Source organism: Anabas testudineus, chromosome 1 (assembly GCF_900324465.2).
Source record: "Anabas testudineus chromosome 1, fAnaTes1.2, whole genome shotgun sequence".
In the NCBI taxonomy this organism is placed as follows: Eukaryota; Metazoa; Chordata; class Actinopteri; order Anabantiformes; family Anabantidae; genus Anabas; species Anabas testudineus.
Window position 1 is genome coordinate 13,945,394 of NC_046610.1, and position 22,461 is coordinate 13,967,854.

Genomic DNA, 22,461 nt, shown 5'->3' on the forward strand with positions numbered 1-22,461 from the left:
TGCTCCTCCACTTGGATCCAGCAAACCTGACAGGTAAACAAACACTGCCTATTATCATTTCCCTTCGTATAATGGTTATAGATTCCAGAAGAGTCTGTTTCTTTGAGGATTTTTTAGTAATCTAGAGTGTAGTGGATGAATTGCACAAGCTTCCAGTGTACAATTTTTCTGTATCCCGTGCAAAATCACACAACTCAGTCAACAAAAACCCTCTGGTGAAATTTAAAACTGAAATTGCAGTCAGATAGGAGAGTTGTAACTATTCTGCTTTTTAGTTATGTGGCTTTTCTTGGAAATTCAACTCTTTCTCTACTGTGGTCTATTTATTTCAATACAATGTACAAAAATTGAGGTTACGCTTAGTAGACAGAAAGCTCTAATTAGCCACCGCAAAAGAGACAGAGTGTGTGTGACTGTGATACATATAGAGGAAAACCAGCTTACATTTACAGATCCCACACTGTTTTTTCCTGATATATGCAGTAAACGCTCCAGTGTATCATGTAAACGCTGTCTGATCGTATGTTATTCCAGGAAAAGAGCTGAGGCTGAAGGTAGGAAGGGCAGTTTCCCCTGCAGCAAAGCCATGTCATCCCACCATCCCACTGATCCCGTGGAGCTGCGCAGAATCAACTTTCAGACTCCAGGTAGACTGCACAGACTCACATGTAGTTGGATGCGTGATTTCCTAAGTATTAGTCGTATTTCTGTCGATAGGATTAACCCTGGTGTTGTTTCCCTTTTCAGCCTACCGTGTATCAGTGTACCGCGGTTATCGACGTTTGTCAAGTTAGTTGGTCTTAGTCAACCGTGATCTCCTTTTTCTCTCCACATTCATCACTTGCCCTCTTGCAACATTTCTTTTTATTCTCTCTCTCTCTCTCTCTTTCTTTCTTTCTTTGTTTTCATTTTCATACTAATCTTTCATCCCACAAAGGTTGAAGCTGCTTGAATTGACAACATTTCATAAAACCTGCCTCTTGAATACTTCTTTAAAAACCCATTTTTCTCCATGCTAAATTTTTAACTGCCTCTGTCATAGTCTTTTTTTATCTTCACCAGCAGTGTGCATATACTCGGAGGACATGTTATTGTGCCTCAGTAACTTTCAGAACACACACATTGTTCTTTCCTTCTGCCGGGAGAGAAAATGGTCACTTAACAAAAAAGAAAAGAAAAAGAAAACACTTCCATTTGCTTCCTCTGCTGACCATGGACAGAACACTAAACAACACCTCCTCTGAGATTCCTAACTCTTAACATTTTCCCCCGAAAGAGTTTAGTTGTATGTGTATCAAAATAGCCTATTTTTTTTATTTATTTCTGTGCTTGGCAGGCATGGCAAGTCACCCGCCCGTCCCCATGTCTGAGCTGGCAGATCACATCGAGCGCCTCAAGGCAAACGACAATCTCAAGTTCTCTCAAGAGTACGAGGTAGGAATGCTGATTATCTGTCCCTGAAAATCTTTAACTTGGGAAATTCATCTGGCTTTGAGGCAGTCACACAAATATTTAGCCTCGACTCGTAATTTTTTATTCAGATTCAATTTCAATGACGAGCGCTGCAGATTGCGCCTCGCAGAGTCTCCAAGTTAAGTTGCAATTGGATTCGTCGGAACGTCATCAGAATGATACGAGATGAAGGAACATTTGTTGTTATCTACACACGTGAAAGAGGGAAATCGAAATTGCAAGCTCAAAGAGAGTTTGCTTGAAGCCAGATGACTATCGACTGCCTTCATTTCTACACTCTGGTGGAGAAAGAGGAGATGGAAATAAAGACGCAGCAACAGAAGGCAGATACAGGAAGCAAGTGTTCTCTGAAAAAAAAAAACATGCACACACTTCTTCATTAGTTTCCAGTTAATGTGGAACACCAAAAAAAGCTTGGAGATAACAATAGGCCTGAACTTAGTGTGCTGAACTGTGGCACTCTCAAAAAAAAAACAGACATATGCAGAGATATTTCCCAATATGCTGGCTGTGTTGCAAATGGTGCTGGCATTACAGTGTGCTCCACAGAGAGCTATTAGAGGAGTAAAAATGTTTTTTCTTTTTTTTTTTTCCCCCTTGCAAAAAAATCTGTTTAGATCATTTAAACCTCTGGGTGAAGCAGTAGACATAAGGCTCTAATTGGCTACCACAAGAGAGAGACAAATTGTGTGTGACAGAGATGCGTATATAGAGGAAGACAAGAGCGCATTATGCAAAGAGTAGAAAAACAGAGCCGAGGTTTTCGGGAGAAAAAGTGTTGGGAAAGGATAACGGAGGGCGGAGGAAGAGACAGCGAGAGAGAAGCCGTATGTAATTGTGGTGTGAGTCGGAACCACCGAGTTGAGCCTCGCATTCTCTCTGCATGACTGTGTGCTTTGTTCGGTACTGAGCCCTTAACGAGGGAACGAGAGAGATGGATGGAGGAGGGACCGGGGTGGAGAGAGAGGCCAGAAATGATTGCGGTGTAATAATCAGGCACACATGATGTTGGGCAGCGTGCGGAAAGGAGCCTCAAACACACACACACAGACACACACACACACACACACACACACACACACACACACACACACATGTGCACTCATCCAGTATCACTCCTGTCCATTTTTTCCCAACCAAACCATAATTATGTGTCGTAAAATATTCAGAATTGCTAAATTGCTCTGGCTCTCTCCTCTTCGTCCCTCTCCATTGACAGCCCCATCATGACCTCATGTCTGCCTCTCCCAACTAACAGCAATGGCTACGCTGTAATTACCCTCCAGGAACTTAATGCGTTGGTCTAACACAACCATCCTTTCTCTCCCATAGGAATTCATTGTGCTTTTATTATCTTTCTCTGGTAGCTACATTTTTTCTTTTTTCTTTTGCATAGTGGGAAAGTCCCGACTCCACTGTTGTTTCTTGAAATAAGATATTGTATTTTCCTGCATTCATGTCCATTATCAAGATTTTTCTGGTTAATTTTCAATATGTATTTGGTTTCTAGTGGTGGTCTTATGATAAAACAACACGGGAACTCAAGCTCATTTCCAGTTCTTGACATTTTAGATGCAAGTTTTTGACTTATTCAAAAGTGAATTACTGATTATGACTTTTTTTTCTTCTTTTTGCAAACACAACCTGATTCCTCCTTATTATATTGAATATCCTAATCATAATTATATAGTACATTTGCAAACATAATAATAATGGATAACATGTTTTAATAAAAATCTCAGCAACTCTGGGAACAAAAACTACTTGAATATTACTTTTAATATCTTTGTTCTTTGTTCTGATCTGGCTCTTGTGTCTTTTAGTCCATCGACCCTGGTCAGCAGTTCACATGGGAGAACTCCAACTTGGAGGTCAACAAACCAAAGAACCGCTACGCTAACGTCATTGCCTATGATCACTCCAGGGTTATACTCTCCAGCATTGAGGGTAAGACCCACTGGCAGGCGTGTTTGTGTGAATTTATGTTCTTTGCACTAGATTTTGCCAGAATAGGTGCATTTCTAATAGGTGAGGTCTTTATGATTACTATTTTTAAGGTCTATGTGAGGTTTATGAGTTGCTTTAAGAGTAGGTAAAGTGTTGAGATTGGACATCTGTTTGTGAAGGTTGAGGTTGGGGTTAGAAGCTGGTGAGTAGATGATGTCAACGAGAGTCATCACAAGCACACGAGTGTGCGCTGCATGTGTTTGAGTGTGTCAGCGTTCATTTGTTTGTGTGGCGACTGCTATCCGTGACGAATGGGATATTAATAGTCCAATTTCATCGCCAGTTCCCTAACAACACATACAAAACGCTGTGGCTGCATGAGCTATTCACCATAAAAATGATCATTTCAGGGTTCAAACTAACTGTGGCAACACATCACACAACTGATGGTCTATCGTTTGACCATTTCAATTTGTAAGGCGATAAATCGGGCTCGCACTTTGTTTATAGCCGATATGTTCGTGGTGCAACCATTTTCCTGGGTTGGGTCTTTATGAAATTAGAAGAAAAATGTGCCTTAGTCCTGTTCCCAGCACATTTTGAAGCACACTCACCCACCTCAGCAGGGAAAGACCTGAGGCAGAGAAACTGGCAGCTCCAATGTGGAGAGAGGAAGGCAGTGGGAGGCCAAGCCCAAACAGATGAGCCTTATCTGGGCAGAGCATGTGTGAGCAGTCCTTCCACCCCCGCCTGTCCTGGAGCCCTGGCTGCCTGTTTTTCTTTCAGCTTAGAAAACACATATACTCTTGAGCATGTCCAAACACACAAGCCTGCGCACACACACACACACACACACACACACACACACACACATATTCCACTATAGATTCAAAACACATGCCCGGGATGTGCAGCACAGATATGCACTTTTGCTCCCAGTCTTCTCCACACATTCATGAACACGCGCTCTCTGCCAAGCCGGGGTAGCCACCAAAATGACTGGCAGTGTATGTGTATGTGTGTGTGTGTGTGTTGTTTTATCTGCACGCCGCTTCTGCTGTAGTCCCTTGCAATATAGTTGTAGCACATCAAAGCGTTTAGCCAAGCTGTCTTTTAAAAGCTGAAGTTGATAAACATATGTTCGAAGCTCTTCTCGCCATCTGTTCCCATCCCATTTAAAAGAAGTTGTACAAACACCCTGTACTCTACTGTTGTTTCAGTGTGTGTGTGTGTGTGTGTGTGTGTGTTGGATGGTGGCTTGGGGTTTTACGACTGTATGGAATGAGTCGCGCTCATTAAAATATGCTGCTAGAAGAGAATCAGTGGCGGGAGTTTCTTCCCCGCCTGGGCTTCCACTGTTTGACTTCTGTCTTTTTAAATGTAAACTGCGATCGGACGACTCAAAAGGAATTCTGTGTCCCACTTCGTCAGAATCGGGTCACGGCTGAATGTACGCGTACACATCTGTGTGTACGTCTGGGTGTGTACTTTTGCGTTTTGGTGTGTATGTGTGCATGTTTGAGCTGTGACTCAGTGATTTTTGGGATTATGGTATTAGGCCCCAGATGAGCGGGACTGATCCTAAATCAAACACACACAGACAGTGTCTCACATCACAAACACACATATGCACAATCCCTTCCTGGACAAGCAGTGTCAGCCGAGTCTTACACAGAGACGGCCCTACAGTCATATTGCCATTCAAAGCGACACATCCAGAGTATCCTCAGATTAGGCCCATGATCGTCTTAGCATGTATTATAAAACAAGACGGCTGAACAATCCAACACCAAAGGACGCTGGGCCCTGTGAAAACATTAATCTTCGTGCCATGACCTCAAATGATCCACACCCTTTATTACTTGGACATAAAACTGCTTTCATGGCAGTAGATTTTGAATAATCCTTATAGATTATTTTCACAGTGTATCAGAATAAGAGCCAGGTTTATCTGCAAGAAAATTACATGGTCAAAGAATGTTTCAGTGCAGAGACATGATCCTAGTGCGATTCATCATTCACATGATGCAGTAGTGGAACTGTAAATTGTTTCTCCTCTGTTCCACTTGGTTTGTTCTTCCTTCTTTTCCGTTTTCTATTTCCATTTCACTTTGAATACTTCTCTTTCTATTCTTCTGTTCCACCCTCCATCATGTCCACTCTGTCCCTGTCCCACAGGTGTCCCAGGCAGTGACTACATCAACGCTAACTATATTGACGGCTACCGTCGCCAGAACGCCTACATCGCGACTCAGGGCTCCCTCCCTGAGACATTCGGGGACTTCTGGAGGATGGTCTGGGAGCAGCACACAGCCAACATCATCATGATGACTAAGCTGGAGGAAAAGTCACGGGTAAGACGGAGGAGGTGGGATAAAATGTGGGCGTATGTGGCACAGGGTAGAAGTCCACTGTACAGCACATACAGACCTGTTGAACAGGATCAAGTAAAACAGTGTGTTGTGGGAGGGGGGATCATAGGGGAGAAACTGGGTATTGTGGAGAATGTGGGTGGCACAGGGGAAAATAACTGGATTTAAAAGACATAATAAAGATAAAAAGAAATTGGGATAGAGCTGAGTAGGGGAGGATCAGTATTAAGGGTCACCGTTCACTAATGTGAGAAGAAACAAGTACAGTTATGTCAGGGTTGAGCAAGGGGAGAAGAGGATTGGACATGGTTGGTTTGACAGCAGTGAGAAGGTGCAGGACAGAGCAAGGCAGGGCATGACAGTCATTTTTAGGATGTGGAAGGATAACAGACTCCAGATGGTTTCAACAGAACAGGACAGACAAAGAGAGAACAGAAGATCAAGGTCCAGGATGTATCATGTAGTACGAAAATAGTTGGAATAAACCAAAAATCAGCTGATGACTGAGCTAGAAGTGCGAGTAGGGTATGACAGTAAAGGGGAAGGAGGGTGGAGATATAGTGCAGCAAAAAGTGGCATCTACTCAATCAGAATAAAATACAGAAAATGACTTAGAGTAGAATCGGGAGTGAGACCTGGGGCAAATACAAGTATAGCAAATTGGGGTTAGGTAATGAATTAGAAAATCATTTGACTTGGAGGCATTTTGCTGTTGTTAACAGAATATTCACACAAATAAAAACCCGATGTAATGAGAATGTCATGTTAAAATAAAATGAGCAAGAATGGCTTGAGGTATGAATCGTGATGAAGTGCCGTCCAATTATGTCCAGAGCCCTGTTTGAGAAAATGATCCTTTTTCCTCTCATCTGTGCTTCTTTTTTTATTAACCTGTGCCTTGTGTTTCCTTTTCAACTTTTTTCCAACTGTCACTGTTGTGTCTGTTTGTCCCTCAGATGCCCTCTTATTTCTTCTCTAAGGCAAGACCTCTCTTTCTCTCCTTTGCTAATCCCTTTTTTAAATATAACCTCAACTCACACGGTTTTCTCTTCCTTATTTTTTTCTCTATCCAGTGCATTTTATTCAGCTGTTCTTTTTTTTTTTTTTCTAGCCAGTACATTGAGTGAGAATGCTCGATTGTTTTCAACTCACCACAAGGCACTCATAGTTAACTAGGTCTGAAATTGGGTTTATTGTAACCACTGCAGTTCAGACACAGTGCACATTAGTGTCTGTAGTTTGCATGATCACACCCACAACTGTTTTTTCCTTTTTGCTGTCTTATGCTATAGAGCGTAGAATACATCCATAAAATACAGACAGGTTTTTTTCTGGCTTGGGGAGTATGACTGATACTGCTACTTTATTGTAAACATGATAAATCGTTAGTTTGTGAATGCTTAGCTTTAAATTTCCTCAATCCAATAAAGGAGTTACAACGTTACACAACATTGGAAACGTTAAATTTGAACATACTTAGCCGTCTATCATCGGCCCACCCCCTCTCTATGTGCTGTTTGTTGGAGTAGTGGGCTGCTTGTTGGAGAAAATGATTTAATCTCATTTAACACCTCTCAACATTATGCCATTATGTGTTTACGCATTAACAGCACAGATGATCACAGATGGTGCCACTGTAGGAATCTTGCCAGTCTCTTTCCCTTTAGCACCAATCAAAAGCGGGGCGCAGTTATTCTGTTAGCCCATATATCAGTGCATAATATAGCCGTCACACCAGGCATTTACTGCGATCTTGTTTAGTCGTTGGCAGTGGTCTAGCCCCCCTACATGGACGACCATTCCTGTCCCTATGGTGTCTCAAGGTCTGCTGGGAAAACAACAGTTGAAAAGCTGTAATTACAGCCTGAACGTCCCGGGCCAAAACACATAATCCCCAGTCTGGAGCAGTGGAATGCAGAGCAAGTTGAGCTGAGCTCCCTACTGTCTTTGATGTGAGGACTGGAGGGATCAGCACATAGCATTTGGTTTGGCCTGATTCTGCCAAGCCCTCCTCCTCCTCTTTTTCCTCTCCTCTGGGATGTTTTTTTTTTTTTTTTTTTTTCTTCTCATCTCTGTGGTCTCTGAAGAACTACAAATATGATTGCTTTATGCAGGGGTATTCAAGGTGTTTTTGGAGGTTAGGAATGCTGGGATTTGGTGTGCAGGATGTAGTTTTATTGGGATTTGTGAAGTTGGCATGTAGGGCGATGTACAGAATAAAATACGTGAGGGCTGAACTTTTCTGAACGCTGTGGTGGATTCTTGAAAGAACCCACCAACCTATGGCAAATTCAGGCCAGACTTTTATAGTATTTTAAACACACCCCAGAAAGCAGAACCCTCTCCCCTTGTCTCTCTCTGTCACTCCTCACCCTGCATACTTAATAAAAGCCCTTTCACTTGCGCGGTCGTCTCTAAATGCACATTTTTTCCAAATATTACTGTCTGAATTTTGCAAACTGTCTCGCTGATCTGCTTCAACACTCCCCTTTCTTTTTTTGCCTCTTTAAATGTGCACACGCACCACAGTCAGCGCTTTCTTTCTCTCTTCATTCAAAAAAAAAAAAAAATGAACTAACATGTACAAATCATCCTGCATGTCTCACTGTTTCTCTCTTTGCCTCTTTTAGGTGAAGTGTGATCAGTACTGGCCAACCCGGGGCACAGAGACCTACGGCCTCATCCAGGTCACTCTGCTGGACACAGTGGAGCTGGCCACCTACTCTGTCAGGACCTTTGCCCTTTACAAGGTATCGCGAAGAGTGCAGCGAAGTGTAGAGGTATTGTGTGTGTGGATATCGACCTGATTAAATATTTATCGTTCTAGTTTGTGTTTGCACTATGGCCATGTCAGGTTAGTACTTGAATGTCCTGTTGCTTGTATTTGTGAGCCAACATGACAAACAGCCACACAAGAACAGAACTTTTTAAAGAATATGTCTTGTGATATTCTATATTTTTTCTACTGTCAACAAATCCCATGAAACAACCCAAACCACCAATAGACTGATGTTGTTACTAGTAATGTCAGCTTATCCCTCTGTGCCATAGACTTTAGATACTCTCCCTAAACTATACACCACCCTATAGCCGTATCTTCAACAACCTGTTTCTGCTTGTCCAGAGCGGCTCCAATGAGAAGCGTGAGGTTCGCCACTTCCAGTTCACAGCCTGGCCAGACCACGGGGTGCCTGAACACCCTACCCCCTTCCTGGCATTCCTTCGTAGGGTCAAGGCCTGCAACCCTCCAGATGCAGGACCCATGGTTGTGCATTGCAGGTGTGTGTGTGTGTGTGTGTGTGTATATGTTCTTGTCAGTGCTTCATCCATGTTCTTTGGCTGCCTTCAGTTCTTATAATTAACTGAACCAAAATTATTCCTCAAATCGCCAAGAACGACAAACCAGTGGTCCCTGACCAAGAAAAGAAAATGCATTTGGTTCCTGATTGTGCGTATATGTGTGCTTAGGTTTTATTTGGCAACGTCATTTTGAAAAGTCCGGGAGTCTGTGAAAATCAACTCCAAGAACACTTGTATAAAATCATTCATAGGTCCAGCCATTATGCAAACCCCAAACCATCCTCACTGGCTTAAACATCCACATTCCTGCCTTAACAACCTCCATCATCTCTAACATTGGACAACAAATGCTGCCCATATGTTCCATAAGTAGCCTTTATTGTTGACTATTTACCATTTAAAATGGTGGTAGATTTAAGTTCATAGGTTTATATTCAAATGAACTGCTGTCTAAGCATCAACAGCCTCATGCTTTGGTTGGTGTTGGCACAGTGTTGAGCGAGTTATCAGCGAGTGAAGAAGAGAAAAATACAGAGGGTAAGGGAAGGAGTATGGAGCAGAAGAAGGAAGGAAGAATTAGTGAGGTGCAGATGGTAGAAAAAAGGTGAAGAAGATGATGATTGAGAGGGGAGAGTTAGTGAAGGACAGGGAGTTAAAGGAGCAGATATGTGCAGAATGAGAGAGAAGGTGAGGTCAAATCCGGGTCGCAGTGAATGGAAATGATGAATTAAAGAAAAGGAAAGATGGAGTGAAAATGGAGTCTAAAAGATCGCACAAATGTGAGAGTGAAAAAGTGGTATTGCTGGTGTGAGAGTGTTGGAAGGGTGCTTAGAGGGAAGATAAAGAGCCAGGGAGATGAGGCCGGGAGGAGGGGGGGGGGGGGGGGGTGAAAAGGTTGGCAGGAGAGGAGCTCTTCCTAATCTTCCGTAGCAGTCAGATGGAGTATCTAACAGGATTATCAGTCAAATTTAATTATCCAGGCAAGACTCCATCATAATGTGCCTTAACGTATCAACCAGCCTCTGTATCAAACAATGGACCGAACATCATTACACCTTAACAACACACACACACACACACACACACACATATACATACACGCTGGTATTAATTTAACTCTATAAAGAGGTTTCTATTCACTTGCAGAAAGTTGCTCGGTCAGGGTGTTTCACCATTTCGGTACTAGCACAGCAAAAATGTGAAGTGTTTGGGTGGGCAACTAAATGTATTATATGTCTGGATTGTATGTCGATAGGAGAGGATATCTTCCTAATGCCAGTGAGACGGTGATGCTGACTCATCGCTGATTCCAATTTTTATGTCCTTTGTTGAAAATATTGCTGGCTGGCACCTTTATGATACTTAGTTGTTTGAGGTATGTTTATGCAAAGTGCACAAGGGCCAGATTCGTATCATGTTAGAAGGCACAAAACCCACTCAGGAAAACTGTTTGTCAAAGACAAACCTCAACCTCAGGTTATCTGAAAAAATCACCACCGCCATGTGTTCCCCTTTTTCCCCGTGTGTTTTGGCCCCAGTGCTGGAGTGGGCCGCACGGGCTGCTTCATCGTGATCGACGCCATGACGGAGCGAATCAAGCATGAGAAGACCATCGACATCTACGGCCACGTCACGCTGATGCGCTCCCAGAGGAACTATATGGTCCAGACAGAGGACCAGTACATCTTCATTCATGATGCACTTCTGGAGGCCGTGACCTGTGGGAACACTGAGGTCCCCGCTCGGAACCTGTACTCCTACATCCAGAGGCTGACGCAGATCGAACCCGGAGAGAATGTCACCGGCATGGAGCTGGAGTTCAAGGTGAGGATTATTCCCCATGTCCCTGAAGGTTGTAAATTAAAGTACATCTGATTTTTGATGGTTTATAATATGATAATAATGTGACACTTGTTTCTGTGAGGGAGAGTTCATTTTTTTTGCCCTTTGCCACACAGGAGCTGAGATATCAGGATCAACTACACAACAACAACATCCCTGAATGTGGCACTGTAGATATTCAGTAAAGCGCATTAATTAGTGTCTAAAGATTACCTAATGGCTAATCCTGCCCCCTTGAAGTATAAAGTATAGTAGATGTTCACATCAGAGTCAATTTATTGCTTTAATACCTGTATTTGCTAAACATTGTGTCCCATGTGACATGTGTGATGGGCACAAATACCTATCTAGAAAAAAAGTAGCAAATAAATTAGAATATAAATTATTTTGGAATCTTTTCTAATATTGGGAAATAGATGTTGTTTACAATTGTAACTTCTCAACACAATAAAACAAAATGTACAAAACATAGCAAAATGAAAAAGTTGATATATTGAATTCCTGACCTTGGAAGCAGCAGTTGACAAAACAGTTTCCAGATTTACATTGTTGCTGCTGAAGATGCTCACAGGAGAATCGGCTTAAGAACAGCCCTCTGTACAAATATGTATGACTGTGGAATTTCTGACCTTGGTAGTCGCTGAGCATCTTTCCCAGGGCTGTTTGAGGTTTCTACATTTTTCATCCTCCTCTGAGAGTTTCATATAGTCAGGAAGGATAGTTGGATTTATAAGGGATTATGCGATTGCACCTTTTGAATCCAGTTCTATGGAGGGTTTTAGAAAGCATCATAGTTTGACAGGCATACTCCGAAAATATAAAATATAGGCCAGAAAGTAGCAGCCTGTAATAAAATCTTTGGTAAAGGTCATATGGACATTTTCAAACATTTTAGGAGCTGATCAGAATTCAAAGTAAGAACACCAAACATAGGCATCAATACAAGCGAGAAGAGAAAGTACATAAGGGATTCAAAGTGTTACAGAGGTGTGTTATTTCCATTTTACTCTCACAGTTTTTATGTTGTTTACTCTGCTATTTACCGCTCGCTAGACGGGTTCTCTGCAGACCTGTCTGGTCTGGTTGGGTGCAAAGAGAATCAGCCGTAGCCATACAGGTATATATTGAAAGCAGGTGGCCTAATTCTTTTTTTTTCTGGAATGGTTTACGTCTACTTGGTCGCTCAGAGGGCGAAGCAAACACAACATGACCATAAGCAATCTCCTTCATCCTATGCTTCAGCATTCCTGTCCTAATGGCAGTGGCCGGCCCAGAATGACAATGAACTGAGTGCTGACTGAACTGTTTGCTCAGATGTCTGTTGATGTAAAACATATCCCGGGGGTTGTGCCTGTCACCAGATTTCATCTCACTTTTGAACACCTATGGCGCGTTGTGGAGCGCCACCCTAAACTGCACTTTCCCGCTTTCATTGACGAAAAAGCAAAGAGGATGGAAATTCTCGTGGAAGAGGCGTCGTGTCCCTCGAATGAAATCACAGAGAGCCGAAGCATATAAGCAAGGAAAGAAAGAAACTGAGCTGGTCTGGAAGCTTTTGGTAATCCAGCACCCTATTAAGACATAATGTTTTTGTTTCCTTTTACAGAGCGTTTACTTGCCAGCGTGCAAGCTGAACAGATACAAAACAATATAATGTATCAAAGCAATGAAAGGTTTGTGTTTCCTGGACTTTTATTGATAAGACTGGGCCAAATTCAAGCCAAATGACATGAAGAATTACTGTTGTTGACGCTGGAAACGGGGTTCACAATGCCCAAGTGAACTGGTGAACCTGTGGTTAGTGCGGGATTTTCCAGCCTGGTCTGTCTGTAAGAAAATAAGGTTCTTGCTGATTCTCCCACAGCGCTCCAGTAGCCACTGATGTTCGAGGCTCCATTCATGAGACCCCATTGTTTCCCCACAGAGTCTGCGGTTTTCCTTCTGCCTATTCTCTCTTGTTCTCTCTTTCTTTTTAAGCCGTGTCATCCAGTGGTTGAGAGTCAGAGAGAGTGTACACGATGTGCTCACGTCTGCCTGTCTGCATGTATCCATATGAATATGTGTGTGTTCCAGGGTTTTATTTTTTTTTTCTTTCACTGGAGCAGGATCAACTGTGGTTCACATATGTGAATTGAGACAGTGTGGGGCCTTGTGGTTTCCTGCTCCCCCACCCTCTACCCCCCCGACTCTTGATTTTCGTATTCATCTTATTATATTCCCTTCTTCCATTACCTACCGCTGCCCTCGTCCCCCTATATTGCCCCTGCTTTGTTTATTTCATTGAAGATGTCTGACTAAATATCCTCAGGCTTGCAGTGTCTAGAGATGTTCTAGTTTCAGTTGACCACTACGCCAAAGGAAAACCGAGCCTTGTGCTAAATGCATTTGAATGAGGCCCTTGAATTTGTCTCTCTTCTTTTCAGCCTTCCTTCCTCTAATCCTTTCGTCCTCTGTCTTTTGTGTGTTCACACTAACTCTCTTCTTTCTGTGTGATATTTTGACTTTATATAATATATTTTTTCTTTCTATTCCAGCGTCTGGCCAGCGCTAAGGCCCACACATCACGGTTCGTGAGTGCCAACCTGCCATGCAACAAGTTTAAGAACCGGCTGGTAAATATCATGCCATATGAGACCACGCGTGTGTGTCTGCAGCCAATCAGAGGAGTGGAGGGATCTGACTACATCAATGCCAGCTTCATTGATGGATACAGGTAAGATAAACCATGTAATGTGCTTATTGGCATTCAGATTTACTGTCATATACAGTAATCCATATCCTGTATCTGTGTGTGTAGGCAGCAGAAGGCCTACATAGCGACCCAAGGCCCGCTGGCTGAGACGACAGAGGACTACTGGAGGATGCTGTGGGAGCACAACTCTACCATAGTGGTCATGCTAACCAAATTGAGAGAAATGGGACGGGTATGGATGCACAGACACACACTTTACTCAAGTGCACTCTGTAAAGTATAGTGTACTGTAAGGTTGGAACATCATGTGAGCAACAAAGATGAAATATGAAATAAGAAACTTTTCTCTAACATGTTTGTATAACAGCTCTGCTCCAAATATTGTCTTATTGCGGAGGTGTGCTCACAGAACAACCCGGCTGTTGTTTCTGAAAGTTATGGAGTTATTAAGTTTTACTAGTCGTTCAGAGAATTCTGTGATGTCTGCTTAATTAGTACGTGTTGCTGCTGTGTTACGTATTGTATTTTGATAATAACTTATACCTGAAAGGCTGTACAGAGGGAGAAAGAACGGAGCGAGAGTGATTTTGAGACAAAAATGGGAAAGCAAGAGATATTAGTGAAATGAGTTAGAGCTCATGAACCTCATATAACATCAGCCACACAATAATGAGTTTCACGTGTCAGGGAGACATCGTTCTTCTTCCACACTCAATCACACAGACGTGTTGTAGAGCTCTGTACTAAAGCCTCCTGTCCTGCAGGAGAAGTGTCACCAGTACTGGCCTGCAGAGCGCTCTGCCAGATACCAGTACTTTGTGGTGGATCCCATGGCTGAGTACAACATGCCCCAGTACATCCTCCGAGAGTTCAAAGTTACTGATGCCAGGGTGAGTTATGAGTCGGTTTTAATTTGTGCTGTTGTATTATTATTATTATTAATAATAATAATAATAATTGAATAACTTTTTTCTTCCTTTTAGGATGGCCAATCACGAACAGTTCGTCAGTTCCAATTCACTGATTGGCCAGAGCAAGGAGTGCCAAAGTCAGGGGAGGGATTTATTGACTTTATTGGCCAAGTACACAAAACTAAAGAACAGTTTGGTCAGGATGGTCCAATCACTGTCCACTGCAGGTAAGAGAGGATAATTCAAGCTGAGGGGTGGGCTGTGGTTGGGGACTGAGATCTGAGAGCACATGCTTTCTTCCATTCGTACTCAATGAATGCATCCTGTGTCTGATCTGCATATAAGCAAGAAGTGGCGATAACGTTACCAGTGTGAAGAGTGCAATTAACTTAAATACGTGACTGCAGGGGATACAGTTCTAAATATGTTTCCACCCTGTCAACCAACAGTGCTGGAGTAGGGAGAACCGGTGTGTTCATCACCCTCAGCATCGTGCTGGAGAGAATGAGGTATGAGGGAGTCGTCGACATCTTCCAGACTGTCAAGATGCTGCGCACCCAGAGACCTGCCACCGTTCAGACAGAGGTGAGCTGTCCCGCCGTTATTTTTCTACATTTCAAACATAAAGTGCATTTCATCTCCGCTCGAGTCTTCGTTTGTTCCTTCACTGACAAGTTCTGCTTCCCCTCCAGGACCAGTACCAGTTCTGTTACCGGGCCAGTCTGGAGTACCTGGGAAGCTTCGATCACTATGCAACATAAACCCAGTGGCCGTCTCTCATGGCACATCCCACCTAGTGCACTCTTCTCCGGTCCCACGTGGCCCGCATTAATGCACTAGGCTGCGACGTGTCTTTGAGGACTTCGCCAGCACATGCAGAGAGAAGAGGGACCATCGGCTTATCCCGTACCCAGAAACAGCACCTCTAACTGAGCCATAGCAACCTGCTTGACAAGGGTGTATCCTTCCACCCTCAGCCCAAACACACCCATTGGTCAGTCTGAAGAAGCAACTTCAACCACTGTTCCAATCAGAATACTTGATCAAATATAGATTTTTATTCATTTCAGTGCTTTTTGCGAGCACCCAGATTGCTTTACATTGTTTTGGGTGTGGAACTTTTCACCTCGTCCACCACAAGTGTAGCATCACCAACATACGAAACAGGACCTGGCTACAGTACTTAGCTGTCACAGAAAATGTAGATTTTTTTTATACCTTGAGGACGTCACGAAGGAGTCGACCAATCCATCTCATGGAAACCTTGAGGATTGAATGAACTGGGTCCTTTGAGCACCAGAGAATTGCCAACAGGAGACTGAAAACACAGAGCACACAGTATTAATGAGACCACACACCCCAGAAAATAGACACCAAGAAGTGTTGTTTTTTTTTTTTGTTGTTGTTGTCTTTTTCTCTTTTGTTTTGGAAACAGACTCTCGTTTCCTGTGAATGAAAAAGAAGATATTTCTACGCTACAGTAATAAAAACCACCAGTTCAACCTTATGCGTCACGATTCAAGATAAGGGAAATTTGAAAGAGGTTTAAAATGCATACCATGAAGAAAAACATTCATGTAGTGTTTTTTTTTAGAAATATATAGATATGTGATTATCTTGTTTTTGTTTTTTTTTTAAACTGCGTATTCCTTATGGCACGTTCTGTTTTGTTGTTTTTACAGAGCTGTAACTTTGTCCCCACCGACCATACAAAGGCAAAGTTGTATTATTTTTTTCTTTGTAATCCAATGAGCTGTAGCGATTTTTAAAAAAAAAAAAGTGATACAGTACTGTTTTAAAGTGTAAAATCAAAACTAGCGTGGAAAATGTTCACAATTCTATGAAAAACACCATCATTGAGTGTCACACTCCTGTATTCTCTACCCACTCTCTTTTTGGAAAAATCACACATGTTCGCATGCGCACAGGACTCTCAGCCCTCATTTTTATCTGGCCCGTGATGTCAGAGACGTAAGGACTGCCATTATGGAGTTCCCAGGGGAAGGCCCCGGGAGGTTAAAGTATTAACCCCGCGGCTACCAAGAAAGTCCCGAGAACAATCCCGCCAAGTTGTTCTGTGTGCATGTCGAGAGAAAGCTAGATAGAACACAGCTGCAGAGGGTACGCACAGAAAGTGAAGTATGAAAAACAGCTATTTATGTGTCCAAATAAGCTTCACATAGATTTCTCAAGCAGGGAGCGAGGAAGGAATGTAGAAACATAGGGGTGGGATGGGGGGGGGTCGGGGAAGGAACAATTTTCTCACTGGAATGCTCACCTATGACTTTTCTCTCTGTCTGATTCAGTGTGCAATAAGTAGATGTATTATATATTTTTGTGTGGAGTCACTAACTGCAGTTATATGCCATTATGATGATGATGTTGATGATGATAATATTGATGATGGTGCATCATTTTCCAGACACAAGGATGTTACGCTCGATATGGTTCCCGCCACAGTTTAATGTGTCCAAACAGAGGAACGACCTCTGACCTTTTAGGAAGTAGATATTTGATCATGTCACATCTCCAGTAGGTGATGTCATCCTTCTGTGTGTCACGGCAACCAACGAATGAACAAACTCATATTTCAAACAGCATCTAATAAGTATTTTGATTTTAGATTTCTAGTGCCTTATATTACACGCCTATTTTGATAAAGGTTCTTTAAAGGTTTTTTTTTTTTTTTTTTTTTTGTCTATTTTATGTATGAATGCTTGGACGCGTGGGAACTGAATGTGTGCGTATATGAGTTTGTTGTGTTACGTCGTATGTGAAAGTATCTCGTGCGTTCTGTTTTCGGCTGTGAAGTTTCGAATGGAAAAGGCCCTGCCCAGGCTGGATAGTTGTGCTCATCGCGTTCAACCCAGCAACTGAATCGCCATTTGTCGTTTAATCAAACGTACAGTCGTATCTCACACAAGGTTCAACTCAACAGCCAAAAAAAAAAATGTGGCTTATAAATAAGCTACAAGCAGGATGGTTTGACAGTTTCGAATAGAGAGCACGTTAACAACTTTTCATCTTCTCTCCCTGGGACACTTGCACAGCCATCAAGTTCTGGCCGCACTGGCGACTCTGGCGCAGACTGAGAGCTGGCTCGGACAAGTCATACTTACTCAGCTATGTGAAAAGCTATATAAAGCCGAACAACGGTGGCTTTCTTTGTCGGGTTTGAAGAAACAGCAGAATCACAAACCATTCTCACACGGTTACGCGCACCATCTAAAAACCCTTCACCTAAAATCCGTCAGGCTGATGTTCGTTCCTCCTTTTGAAGTGTGCCGTCATTTTTCCTTTTAATGACAAATGCTGAGAGAAGTTCAGGTGCTAAATCTCGAATAATACAGAACCTACATAATCTTTTTTTTTTTCTATCTCCACTAAAGTTTGACCATATAAGGGATCATTGACAGTTTTCCACCATCTCAAAGTAACCCTGTTGTCGTTTTTGTATGCATGGTACCACTCTTCGGACGCCCCTTTGGTCGCACCTGTTATGGGAAGACTTGCACTTTCTCTCCTTGTACTATGCACTAATACTAGTATCCTATTATCTCTGAGACCCTCCCCCTCCCCCCCAAAAAAAAGGAGTTTTACTTGAACTCAGTAAAGATGGACCCTGTAATGCTCACATAGTTGTGTATATGTAAATAACACAAAAACACAGAGAGTAATTGAAATACATAGAAATAATGAAGAAATGAACAAATAATTAAAGAGTGAATGGAAATGTATCAGATAAATAGAGTGATATAATAAAAGGATATAAAAGGATGCACCTGAAATCACAGTTTTATGGCACAGCAGTATGTGCAATACATCACATTGTGGATTTGTTGTACCACAAAAAGAGAAGTTTCACAAAAAACAGTGTTCTATTTTACCCCCCGATGTATCATGTAGTTGGATAAAACTGGAGTTTATAAATTGTATAAAAGCAAAATGGTGTGTTACTTGGATCAGTTACCTCCAATTGGTCTGTAAATGTAAACCTTTTTTTTTTTTTGTTTTGTTTAGTTTTTCTGCTCCGAGTCAACAAGTGCTTTTTATTTTTCTTACATTGGTTCTCGGAGTGCGTGAAAACCGAAAAACTGGTCTGTATGGATTTCTGTTCTTTGTCGACACAAGTTTCATTTGTTACAAATAAACTCGAGTGAAATAATTGTTACATTTGTCATTTTCTATACTGAATCAGCATTTTTCAGATAACATGGATTCATTGATTTTAAAAATACTGGATTTTAACATGGAGTCTGGTGGATGTCATTTTGGATAGAAACTGTAATGCAATTCATTCATACAGCACCAAATCACAACAGAATCATCTTAAGGCGCTATACATATTAAATTCAGGACGTTACATTAGGGCAGTGGTGTTCTGTGTCACTCCATAGGACCAGTCAGTATCAGTACGACAACAGTGTTGGTTTTGTTTTGCTTCAAAGTAGTTTTAGTTAGAGTTGAATTGATTTTTGATAGAACAAAGATTGAGGACTTCTTCACTGTGCCCCTCAAATTGCATCAAGAATATTTTCTTCTCAGCTTGTGTGAACAAGAGGAATGATTACGATTACAGGATTACAACCTGTTGCAATGCTAATTTAGGTATCTTTAAGACAGATCTGAAAACTGTTCATCTATTGCTTAGATGTCATATAGTGTGGATCTGATTCCTTAGAAATGTTATATGGAGAAAACAAGTTTGATTCAGTTTAAATGTTTATTTGTATCTGTGAAAGATCCAGGGTGTCTACATTCAGCCAAGCTGACTATTCACAAATAAGGTGAGTGTGGGTAAGGCGACAGTCAGCTGGCTGAGTAGCAGCTGTGGAAAACGTCTCCTCTCCTTCACACCTGTCTCCTTCCACCTGACCTAGATTGATTTCTGAGTGGGTGGAGTCCAGGTGATCCATCTCACCTGTGACTAATCTCTGGTCAAAGTAGCAAACAGGCCTCGTGTTTGGATCGTTAAGTATGGTTTATTAGTTAGTATTAGAATGGATTTCAATTCTATGGTGGTTTTGTGGTTTGGTGCAGTTGTAAAAGTGCAATTTTTCTACTCGCTTATTATTTTATTGGTAGGTTGCACTCACATTTTTGTTGTGCTTGCAGAAAAGCAATTAATAGTTCAGACAGTACTCATAGTGGAGGACTATTCAGTCGCAATATGCTGAGTCCCTGAGGAAAGAGAGTCTGTGATTTCCTAAAATGGCCACTACATGGATACACCACTTGTTTTTTTTAGTGCTACTGTACACCAACATCATACGTCTCACTCTCCCACACATGTGGTAAATGTTGAAATTAGAAACGCAGCTATTTTTATTCCAGTGGGTTTTATTTTCAGCTGTTTTTTTTTTTTGTTTGTTTTTTTTTTTAAAGCAACATTGTTTTTGTCCACATCATAATCTTTCCAGCTTTTGAGGGTTTGCACATCTATAAACCTTTAGTGTTAAATCTATATTGGCAAACATTCAGCTCACCGTCACAGCTCTCCAGTCTACAGAGAATGTGGTGACTGAGAGGCCTTGATCATTTAAGCCTGACTTGTCATTGTAAATGTGTTGCAAATTGTATTCCAGCATCTCTAGCAGGCTGTAAAAACACTTTCTTGCTTCTAGGCTTCAAGTAGATTTTCAAATGTCAAAACAATGATTTTAAAATCAACCTTTTAACATTAGCTCAGATCTAAGGACTTAAATGTTTCCTCCATTAGACTTAGCTACAATAAATCACTTGGTCCATGGATGTATTGTGAGAAAATGAGCCCATGGGGACAGATGTAAAAAGACCAGAGGACCCCCCAGACTGAAAGAGCCTGCTCAGTAATCTATCCATGCCTCGGTCATTTAGACCAATACCCTTCTCCATTTGTCTTTGGCTCAGATCTTTATATAAGTGCGGCAGCATGTAAAACAGTGAAGCACCAGATGTTCCTCTGTTGATATTACTGTTTCTGTGAGGAGCAAAGCAAGTCAGGTGCACCAACATTATTAACCTACATTACAATGTCCATAAGAAATGTGCAGTTTTTTCTAGTCATTTTAAGTTAAATGGCATGAGTAGGAACATATTTGTCTTCCAAGAAAGTGAATAGAAAAAGCGGAGAGAACCTATAGATATAGACCTATAGAAGTGAAATAAGTGGTTTGGGGAATCCAGGTCAGCATAAGACATATATAACTATAAACTTTATTTTTTAAAAAATAGTCTATTCAAACGGTGTGTATGTCTATACTGTATGTATATACAGTATATATGTATATCCTGTATATATACTGTAACTAAAGAGATCTGTTTTGACATTGACATGATTTAGTTTGAAATTGGTCAAAAAGTCAAAAAGTCTAAAATTTCCAATGATTACATGTTTTAAAAACAGAAAAGGTGAAAACTCCCATGGCTTTTAATACTTTTTATAGGCACTTTATGTTTTTGACAGTAGTTTCACACATTTGCCACTGAAGGACCAGAAAGGACTGCAGGCGTCGTGTGCTGCACAGTATGAGCCGCGATGAAAAAGGTGTAAAAAGGAACAAAATCCTTTTCCTGGTGTCTTTGAGAATGGCTTATCTTCTTCCTTTGACTCCAGTATCACAAAGAGCCAAGTGAAGCAGTGTGTGACATGGTTTCCATGGCAGTACAAAGCTTTTTGATGCTTAGCCATGGCCACTTAAGATATTTAAAGATTTCACTTCTTGTCTGTTTTTCTTTTTCTAGGATGCTTACGATCTCCTCGAAGAACAGTTTTGTGTCTGTTCGATGTCCTTCAGCATAAGGAGGTGTTAAACAGTACGTACCTCCACATGTCTAGACTTTCCTCACGCTAGACACCTCCTCCAGCTCTTCCAGGGGAATACTGAGCTGTTCACAGGCCAGTTGAGAGACATAGTCGACATGTTGGGGGGCCTCTACTCAGTAAATCTTCACCCTGACAGACCTGTACATTGACAACATTGCTGCTACCGATGCAGCCCGGTCAGAGTCCAACATGCACTGGAACATGGACTACCAGCCTAATTTTCATCTCCAGTACTCTGGCATAAACGTTCGGGGAGGCTGAGAAGTGTATAGTTAGAACACACCCTCCAGCATATCAGCAGGGTTGAGGAGATCCTCAAAATATTTCTTCCAGTGTCCAACAATGTCCCCAGTCCCCAGAAGTCAGCTGCTCCCCACCTCCACTAGGCCAGTACCCTTGACCTGCTGATGCCCATCAGTCCCTCTAGCCAACCAGGCCTGATAAGACTCCTCCTTCAGCTTAATGGGATTCTTTACTTTCGGTGCCAACCACCAGGTTTGGGGGTTGCCGCCACAACAGACACCACAGACCTTACGACAGTCACAGCTTCGAAAACATGGCCCACTCTGACTCAGTGTCCCCAACCTCCCTCGGTGTCTGGTTGAAGCTCCTGCCAGAGGTGGGTGTTAAAGACCCCTCTGACAGATGGTTCCACCAGATGTTCCCAACAGACCCTCACAATATGCTTGGGCCTGCCCTGTATGTCCGGCTTTTTTTCTATGCCTCCAGATCCAGCTCGCCACCAGCTGGTGATCGGCTGACAGCTCAGACATTTGGTCAGAGGTCATGACCGACATGATCACAAAGTCGATCGTCGACCTCTAACCTAGGGTGTACTGATGGACACCCTTATGCTTGAACATGGAGTTCCATATGGACAAGCTGTGACTAGCACAGAAGTCCAATAACAAAAACCTGCTTGGGTTCAGATGGGGGGCGCCGTTCCTCCTAATCATGCCCCTCTGGGTGTCACTATCATTGTCTACGTGGGCGTTGAAATCCCCCAGTAGAACAACAGTCCCCAGAAAGAAATATCAGATTCTATAGACGTTTATTTAACTTCTAACTTATAGTCATATAGAAACCATCTCTAATATATATAAATCTACTATTTATACT

The 22,461-nt window shown here is 42.1% G+C and overlaps 1 protein-coding gene across 9 annotated transcripts in view; it reads left to right on the plus strand.

The window, feature by feature from the left end:
• The window catches only part of ptprdb (protein tyrosine phosphatase receptor type Db), a 123,426-nt gene extending 104,718 nt beyond the window's left edge, over positions 1-18,708 (plus strand). For 5 of the 9 annotated variants that reach the window (XM_026359793.1, XM_026359796.1, XM_026359797.1 and 2 more), the window contains 15 exons: positions 22-33; positions 535-647; positions 748-789; positions 1,337-1,434; positions 3,297-3,420; positions 5,599-5,774; positions 8,423-8,542; positions 8,917-9,071; positions 10,631-10,916; positions 13,469-13,647; positions 13,732-13,858; positions 14,391-14,516; positions 14,610-14,764; positions 14,987-15,122; positions 15,230-18,708. In XM_026359793.1, coding sequence (XP_026215578.1) covers positions 22-33; positions 535-647; positions 748-789; positions 1,337-1,434; positions 3,297-3,420; positions 5,599-5,774; positions 8,423-8,542; positions 8,917-9,071; positions 10,631-10,916; positions 13,469-13,647; positions 13,732-13,858; positions 14,391-14,516; positions 14,610-14,764; positions 14,987-15,122; positions 15,230-15,298 — 1,918 coding nt within the window. In that variant the 3' untranslated portion in view covers positions 15,299-18,708. The remainder of the gene's footprint in view (positions 1-21; positions 34-534; positions 648-747; positions 790-1,336; positions 1,435-3,296; positions 3,421-5,598; positions 5,775-8,422; positions 8,543-8,916; positions 9,072-10,630; positions 10,917-13,468; positions 13,648-13,731; positions 13,859-14,390; positions 14,517-14,609; positions 14,765-14,986; positions 15,123-15,229) is intronic. The other 4 variants (XM_026359798.1, XM_026359800.1, XM_026359799.1 and 1 more) reach the window with 1 other exon arrangement.
• The last annotated feature ends 3,753 nt before the right edge of the window (positions 18,709-22,461 follow it).